The sequence below is a fragment of the Monoraphidium neglectum genome (genome assembly GCF_000611645.1).
Source record: "Monoraphidium neglectum strain SAG 48.87 unplaced genomic scaffold scaffold00582, whole genome shotgun sequence".
Lineage (NCBI taxonomy): Eukaryota > Viridiplantae > Chlorophyta > Chlorophyceae > Sphaeropleales > Selenastraceae > Monoraphidium > Monoraphidium neglectum.
In genome coordinates, this window is record NW_014013046.1 from 16121 (window position 1) to 24428 (window position 8308).

The window sequence follows — 8308 nt, forward strand, 5'->3', positions numbered from 1 at the left end:
CCCCCCCCCTGACCCCAACAACATCAAACCGCCGCAACTGCTGAAAGCGCCTGAAACCGCCATGACTCACAGGTGCGATACCTGAAAGTGATCGAGAAGAGCGGCTACCAGGCGCTGCCCTGGGTGCGCTACATAACCACCGCGGGCAACTACGAGATCCGGATGATGTAGCGATGACGTCACCACGTTTGATTCCGCCACGCGGCTGTCGCGGCGTGGCCGTGCGAGCAGGGCGGAGCCGCGGCAGCGCTTGTGGGCGCTTGTGGCATGTCGCCGCCATTTGGAGGACATGGCTCCGCTTGCTAGGGAGTTGCTCCGGTAAACGAGCGCGTTCATGGACATCGAGAGGGCGCGAGGGAGGCTGCGGCCTTGTGTTGCGTTGTTAATGCCCTGGTTCTGCCTGAGGAGTGGGAAAATGGACGCCAGGGCCTCGAACTTTGGGTTGCCACAGCATGGCGGCGCAGCACCGCCGAAAAGTCAGGGCTCGGCCCTTGGGAGTCGGTGCTGCTGCAACCCCTTACACTCCGATGTGGTTGTGTATGCCAGGTCAGGTGGTGCCTAAGCCCGGTACCCTGGAGGGTGGGCCAAGGAGTGGAAGGGCGTGTGCGCACAAAAGTGTGGCGACGCGCCTGCAGCTGGGCTTGGAAACGGTCCAGTGCCAAGTGCCATGTTGGAAGGGGTGGACATGGAACGGGTACACAACGCTGTTGCTCATGAATTGACATTGCTCATCACTCGCACCGCATATGTCTTACTGCTTTACCGGGACCTTCCGCTGGTTGGCACAGATCCAACGCCTCGATCCAAGTGCCGCGCTCTGATCTGTCCCTAAGCACGGTTGAGGCGCAGCCGTGTCATAGATTGCTTCATTCTGTATCAGTTTTATACGATTGATAAATGGTGCTGCAGCAGCGCCAGGGCCGGCGGGCCGGCGGGGCGGCTCAGCATGAGCAGCAGCACGGCGTCGACGCACAGCATGGTCACAAGGGCTGGCACCTGGAAGCCGCGGATTTGAGGCTGGCGACCGCCTCTGACGCACTCTCAAACCTGCAGGCGCGCGGGGGGCGCCCTGGCGAGGCGGTGCGCGCGAGCCAGCGCCATTGTTGTGCACCGGTTGTAGTGCGTGCCCGCTCGTCACTTCGGCGCCCCTGCCGCGCATGACGCCACGCACCGTCACCCTGCTGCCTGTGACACGCGCAGCCAGAGTCGCTGCCTGTTCACCTTCCCAAGCAGCTGGAGGGCCGCCCCATGGGGCTATTCAGCGCCCAAGCCATCCAGCGCTGCGCCTGCGACCTGCCGCCCCCCGCCGCTTCGCCGCCCCCGCCCCCGCCGCCACGCCGCGGCGGTGGTGGCGGCCCGCAGCAGCGGCAGCAGCAGCCGCGGGCCGCGCGCGAGCGGCAGGAGTTTGTGACGGATTCGGTGCTGAATGCAGGCGCGCCCGTTTGGGCGCTGGACTGGTGCCCGTGGCCGGCCGGCCGGCCGCCGCCAGGGCCCCGCAATGCATGCGACTTGTTGGCGCTGTCGACACACCCCAAAGGCGTCCCGCGGACGCGGCTCGGCTCGTTTCACCGCGGGCCGGGCGCGCTCCAACTGTGGGCCGTGCCGCACAGCGCGCCCGCCTCCGCCGCCTCGGCCGCGGCTTCCGCGCCGGCGGCGGCGCTGCCGCGGTGCCTGGCGCTGCTGCGGCATGGCGGGCGGCTGGCGTGGGACGTGAAATGGTGCCCCGACCCCTCAGCCCTGATTCAAGGCGGCGCCGCTGCGCTGGCGGACGGCACCCTCCCTGACGCCGCGCCGAGCGCTGCCAGCCGCAGCGGCGGCAGCAGGGGTGGCGGGGCGCGGGTGCGGCTGCAGGGGCTGCTGGCGGCAGTGCTTGGGGACGGCAGCGTCCAAATCTACGCGGTACCAGGGATGCAGGAGCTTGCCCCACTCGGGGCGGGCGCTGCGGCGGGGCCAGACACAGGGGCTGCCGAAGCGCAAGCAGCAGCCGGCCGAGCCCGCGCGCGGCGGTTAGCAGGACAAGGCGAGGAGGAGGAGGACGAGGAGGAGGAGGAGGAGGACGAGGAGGACGAGGAGGAGGAGGTGGCCGCCACGGCAGGCAGGGGCAGGGGGCAGGGGCAGGGGCGGGATGCAGGCGCGGCGGCGGCCGCGGCCGCGGCTGCAGCGGCAGCGGCGGGCTGCGCGGTGTTGGACCTCGCGCCCGTCGCGTCGCTGTCGGCGGGAGCCATGGGCGGGTCGCTAGCCAGCTGCTGCGCGTGGGCGCCCTGGGTGCCGCACGACTGCCTGCTGGTGGGCAGCTGGGACGGGCACGTGGCGGTGTGGCGGCTGCCGACGGCGGGGGGAGGTGAGGGGTGTCGGGGGCCCCTGGGACTGCACGAGTGCTGCAGCTGCTTTGCTGCAGCTGCGTGTAGCTGCAACTTGGCTTGCTTGCAGCGAAGTTTGCAGCCACATGTTGATTGTACCTACATGCAACCTGTCGCGCCGCAGCCTCACCTCTCAGCTTTGAATGTCTGACTGTCACGGAACAGCCACAGCATCTGATTCCGAAACAGCTCTCTTCCTCACAGAAGCACGACCGCCCCGCACACACACACACTCACTCACTCACACACTAACACGCACAAAAAAACCATCGCTCGCGCTCAGGCATGGCCGCGCCCAAGCTGGTGCTGCGGGTGCGGTCAGACCAGTGTGCCGTCCGCCGGGTCTGCTGGCAGCCCGACCCGCCAGTCGCTGACTCAGAAGCTAAGGAAGAGGACGCGTCAGAAGAAGCAGCAGCAGCAGCGTCACCAGCAGCGGCGGCGGAGGCGGCAGCCGGTGAGGCAGAGGAGGGGCGAGAGCAGCACGAGGAGGCCGCGACGGGGCCGGGCGGTGGCGGGTCTCCGGGCCCCGGCCGCCTGCGCAGCTTCCTCACAGCTTCTCAGTGGGGCGAGCTGAAGATCTGGGACCCGGAGGACCCGTTTGCGCCGGTGCACTCGCGTGCAATGAACAAGGTGGGGCGTTGGCGGTAGACACACCGCCAAGTACGCGGAGAAGGGGGAGACGGAGAGTGGAGACATAACGCAGGGTGGAGGACGCGGACACACCTTATTGGCTGTGCCACCGTCTGGCTGCCTCCGCCAAGGGCATTTGCCGGCTCGCAGCAGGAGGACGCGTGGTTCTTGCCTGCCGGCAGGCAGCGACGCGTGGCGCTCCTGCACTGCATCGCATTCCCTTTTTGCGGCGGCCGTCGACCATTCTGTATGCATTTCATATCGCACCACCAAGCCAAGCCCTGCATCCTCATCTCTCCCCCCCCCCCACCAATGTCACCCGGTGCCAGGTGCCCGTCACCGGCTGCGTGTGGGCGCGGGACCCAGGCGCCATCGTGGCGACCCTGTCGGACGGCGGCGTGCGCGTCGTCTTCACGGGGCTGGCCGCGATCCTCGGGGTGCAGCGGCAGCACGGCAGGCAGTCGCACATCTGCCTCGAAGGTGGGCGTGGTTGCGGCCGCGACGCGCCAGGCTGCGCGTTGTTCTCTAGAGGATGGTCATCTTTCGAACAGGATGGATTGTGCTTTGGACATCGGCCAGCAGCGTTTGCCATAAGGGGAGCACATGCACGACGGCCCCCTCCACCCCTGGACCGCGCGCCCGCCGCTCTTGGGAGGTTGTTCCAACCGCAGCTGCCCCCTCGACTTCCGCACTCCCCCAGGCCCGGACCCCTCGCCCGTCTGGGCGGTGTCGTATCACCCAGCGCAGCGGGTGGCTGCCTACTGTGGAGATGCGGGGATCCTCGGGATCGTCCCCGTGGAGCCGCCCCTCATCAACCGCCGCCACCAGAAGCCCGCGGCGGCCGTGTCCGCGATCGCCGTCGACGGCGCCGGCGAGGCGTGGCTGCTGGCCGCGGAGCAGCTGCCGGGCAACGCCGGGCTGTACGCGGGCGGCGCGATGCACCGCGGCGGCGACGGGGCCGCGGAGTCTGCGGGTCGGCGCGGCGTGCTGCACGACCCGCGGCAGGCGCTGTTTGGGGCTGCGTTCAGCCCGAACGTGGTGGGCGGCGCGTGCCAGCTGGCCGCCGGCGGCGCGGCGGGGCTGGTGAGGGTGCACAGGATGATGGTGGTGGTGGAGGGGGGCGCGGACACCGAGGAGTGGATGGATTGAGAAAGTGTGGCGCGTTTTGATACTCTTGAGGGGCGTTGCTGACCTGGCTTGCGTTGACACTGTGCTTTGTCACTGCAAGGAACAATCAGTGACAACACGACACAAAAACCAGCAAGAAATTCACCACTACCTCTAAACCCACTACCTGTAATCTAGACAATGCCCACCAAGCCAGTATTAAAGATTGGTGTTGCAGGGGGTTGAGTGCCGGCCACGGTGCTTTGCAGTATATAACAGGGGCCCTGATGCATTGCTGCTTCCTGCTTTGGAGACTATGTGCAGCAGCGCTCTGACAGCCCATGCCGTGCAGCCCAAGTGCGTGGCAGAGTGCGCGCTGCAGTCATGAAAGCCATTATAGATCGCTTGAGTGCAGGGGTGTCGATCCAGCGTCTTGCCAGTCGATGAGGGCTGGGAACTACCGGTGACATCCCAGAAAGCCAGCGGATTCGTCTTCAGGCGGTACACATCAGCGGGACCTGGTCGGCACCTTGAATCAGCGGCCGAGATTTGCAGCTGCGTGATATTTATTGAAAGCGGTTCCAGAGTTTTCGTGCTGTGAGAGCAGAGCAGCGCGCCTCCTGGTGCGTGCAGTGCCTTCCGATGATCGCAACCGAGCAGGTGCTCGTGTAACCAGCACTGAGTCGTTGTTGCTGTTTTTCAGCATTATAAATGATGTAGTCAAAACGGTCAAGTGAAATGATCTACTCAGCGGGTGCCTCCCCAAGGTCCGAGCAGCGCTGCAAGACGCCCGTAGCAAATGTGAGAATGCAATTGACGGTGTTTATAGGCACTTGGCGTGGTCCGTTCGCTTCAGGTGTACTGCAGCGCTGCGAACCACTGCCACTGCACACGTTCGACTTGCCCGCCGTACACACGCAGGATGCAGCTGCACTGCAGGCGGCGGCGGCAGCGGCCGTGGCCAGTCGCTTTGGAAGCTCATCACCACGCACGGCGCTCTATATTCGCCCAGCATCTCCAAGGCTGGGACAGCAGCAGCTGCGGCCGCGTTCCGCTGGAGCCAGGGAGGCAAGGAGTGTCCCCTTGGCAACCGTACAGCAGCAGCAGCAGCAGCAGCAGCAGCAGCAGCAGCAGCAGCAGCAGGTTGAGGTGGGAGACCAGCCAGGTGCAGCCGTTCAACAACTTCAGACGGTGAGCCTGCACCCAGCATGGCATTGCCCAACAGTTTGCCGGTGATAAACTTCCTCCCTTGGCGGCCTCACAGCGTGCAGATGTCATGATCACAAGAGAACAGGGTATAGGTTTCTGATTCTGGATGCAAAACCTCAACTCCAAATGCCCCCGCCCCGAACGCTTAGGCCTTGGACGCCCTGCGGCACTTTGCGGCGCACGGCCACTCTGGCGGGCGCCGGCTGTTCTATTTGCTGCCAGCGGCCGCAGCGCAGGAGCCATTGATGGACCCGTATGCATTGGAGGTGAGATGTTGTGCTAGTGACGTTGAATCGTTCTCTTGTAACGTTGCACCCCGGTTGACACCTGAGAGTTGGGGTTCCAAGCCGTAACAAACGTGCCCGCCCCTCCGTCGTGCGCGCGACGCTCGACTGAGCAAGTTGCCGCATGAGCGCTTCAGATAGCACGCAAGCGCCGCCTGCTGGGCAAGGGCCCGCAGGCCGTGACGGCGCTTTGATCGCTGGCAGACGCACACGCGCGCGCGCCCAAACCGCCAGTGCGGCGCCTGGCCGGCGGCGACATGTTTTGCTTGGTGCACCAATATCGTCGCAGGTCGTGGGCCGTGAAGAGGCAGCTGCCGTGCGGCGGTCCTTCACAGCCTCGGCCACCGGGTTAATCGAGGTATGGCGGCGGCGGCGGGCACGGGCGCGGGCCCTGCGGCGGGCGCGGCGGCGGGCGCGGCGGCGGGGCGGGCAATCGTCACACCGAGCCGGGCCGGTTGGCACGGCGTGGGATGGCACAGGCACTCCATTTGTAGTAACTGCTAGGGGGCCCACTGCGATCCCAGCAGGTGTGCTGTGATCGAAGCGGCTCTCGCTTCGATGGTCGTGATGTCAACTGTCGATGTGAACGGCGCGCCGCCGTCCCGCAGGTGCAGCCGGGCTGCGCGCCCGAGCATACACCCGTCGGGGAGTGGCTGCGGTGCAGCAGCATGCACTCGCTGCTGCGGGGGCTTGCGGCGTTCAAACAGGCATGGATGGGCAGCAGCATACGCAGGTGATAGGACGGCTGCCTGGGGACTAAGGACGGGGCCGCTGAGGGCGCACAGGGGCCGAGAGTCGCCTTGCACTGCAGGCTGCTATGCTAGCAGCCGCCACTTGATCAAATGTTGCAATGTGCGGAAGCTGCGTCTGACGTTTGAGACATTGTGGGGCCAAAAGGACTGCCCGTTCACCTGATCGCTGCTCCCCACTCGCCCGAGCGCGCAGGTGGCACGAGGCCGCGCGGCGGCGCCGCTTCGAGCGCGCGCGGGAGCGGCTCGCGCGCCGACTCATCCTGCTGCGGCCGGGCATGCGCGGGGCGCTCATGGAGGCGCGGGCGCGGCTGCGGGAAGTCGGGGAGGCAGGGGCCACAGGGGCGCTGCCTGGGGAGGGGCTGTACCGGCTGGAGTCGCTCGTGCAGGCGCAGCAGGAGCACCACAGGTGGGCGCGGCGTCATAGCGTCATCAGCAGCCGGGCATGACGACGTTGGTGGCTCCAAGCTGGTGTGACGTCGAAGCCAGCAGGCCTATCAGGGTTCAAGGAATTTGATTGAGGGGTTGGACGGGGGTGGGGCGCGGCCTGAGGCCAGGGGTGCCGGGGCTGCAGGACGGGAGCGTGGCGCCGCGCTGACGGCCAACCCCACGCTCGGCGGGGGGAGGCTGCGCGCTGGTCGTGGCGTTTGGCTCGTGTCCACGCCGAACTGCGCGCGTCCGGTCGTCGCCGCCTGCGATCGACACGGCCAACCTCGCTGTACGCATGCGTACGCCCCTCTATGATGCTGCCCAGGGGCCGCCTGGCGCTGCTGATGGCCCGAAACATGTCGGCCATCGCGGCGGCCGCGCAGCAGCTGGCGGGCCAGATCACCAGGGGCGAGGCAGCGCTGCGGGCGCAGGTGGGCCGGTTGGGCGGCGTGCGGCGCGTTGATGGTCGGCTGTTTGGTACGCGCGCACCGCCTGACCTGCCCCGCCCGATGGGGGGGCAGATGGCGTCCTGGCAGTACACATTTGAGGCTTTCCAGATGGCAATAATCAGTGTCGCCCGATTCGCTTCGTTTGACTGCGTGCCGACGCACGTTGATGCGAGCAGCCGGATGGATCTGGTTGTGCTTCTCGCACCGAAAGCACGACTGCCGTGTGACGCGCCGTGACACACCCATCCAGCCGCGGCTCACGGCTGCGACGCGCGCCCGCCGTTTGGGTCTGCCAGGTGGAGGAGTTTGACCGGGACCCCTCTGCGGGCGCAATGAAGGGCGCCAACCCCATCAAGGTGCGGGCGCGCCCCAGGGGCGTCGCAGCGCGGCGCATCCCGCGCCCAGGGCAGGGCGCCTGTGTGAGGCTCGGCCCCGCGCCGCGCGCGCTGCGACGCTGGTTCCGCTCTCCCGGAGCTCCTGCACCGGCGCCCTCCTCTCGCGCCCGACAGGCCCACCCGAGGCGTCGCTTCCAAAACTTGTATGTGGTGTCAGCGCGTGTGGCAGCCGATTGACATGGAGTGCACGGAATAAACGACCACACATCCACTCAACTTTGACATCAACACCTAATCCAAACACCCACGTGGTCACTCAACTTGACCTGCATCCATACAGGTCAAGGCCGACCGCGAGGCCGCCGCCGCGCTGCACCGCTCCGCCCTGGAGGAGGCCCAGCTTCTGCCCGGCTTCCTGCGACTGCTGGACTGCCTCGTGCTCCAGAGCCACCTGGATCTCGTGATCTCGGCGGTCGAGGGCGTAAGATCTCACCTGATGCGGCCGGACGTGCACGCTCGGGTTGCGATCACGGTCGGGCGCGAGGGGGCGGGGTTTGACCCACCCCAAGAGGAGTTTCTGAGGGTGAGAGCTGGTCGCAGTCGAGCGCGCGCCTGCATTGTCGGCCAGATGCACGGGGGCGGCCTAGACCAAGATGGGAGTTGCATGCTGGCGTGTTGTGTGGCCGTGCACGTACACAGACAGATCACAGACAGATCACGGCTTTGCATGCTTTTGGGGCTCACCCACCCCACCCC

The 8308-nt window shown here is 66.6% G+C and overlaps 3 protein-coding genes across 3 annotated transcripts in view; all 3 read left to right on the plus strand.

Annotated features, from left to right (window-relative positions):
* MNEG_4260 (AP-1 complex subunit mu-1) overlaps positions 1 to 171 on the plus strand; it is a gene marked incomplete at both ends in the record, with an annotated part of 7374 nt that extends 7203 nt beyond the window's left edge. Inside the window, one exon of the mRNA XM_014047262.1 lies at positions 73 to 171. Coding sequence (XP_013902716.1) covers positions 73 to 171 — 99 coding nt within the window. The remainder of the gene's footprint in view (positions 1 to 72) is intronic.
* A 1737-nt stretch (positions 172 to 1908) lies between these two features.
* On the plus strand, positions 1909 to 4139 carry MNEG_4261 (hypothetical protein; the record flags this gene model as incomplete). Its single annotated transcript, XM_014047263.1, has 4 exons — positions 1909 to 2341; positions 2644 to 2990; positions 3320 to 3470; positions 3691 to 4139. 4 exons carry the CDS (start codon positions 1909 to 1911, stop codon positions 4137 to 4139), a joined length of 1380 nt encoding a protein of 459 aa, XP_013902717.1.
* A 2009-nt stretch (positions 4140 to 6148) lies between these two features.
* MNEG_4262 (hypothetical protein) lies at positions 6149 to 8199 on the plus strand (the record flags this gene model as incomplete). The annotated part of the gene is made up of 6 exons (XM_014047264.1): positions 6149 to 6198; positions 6536 to 6748; positions 7094 to 7199; positions 7514 to 7573; positions 7893 to 8104; positions 8181 to 8199. The coding sequence occupies 6 exons, from the start codon at positions 6149 to 6151 to the stop codon at positions 8197 to 8199; spliced, it is 660 nt and encodes a 219-aa protein (XP_013902718.1).
* Between the last annotated feature and the right edge of the window lie 109 nt (positions 8200 to 8308).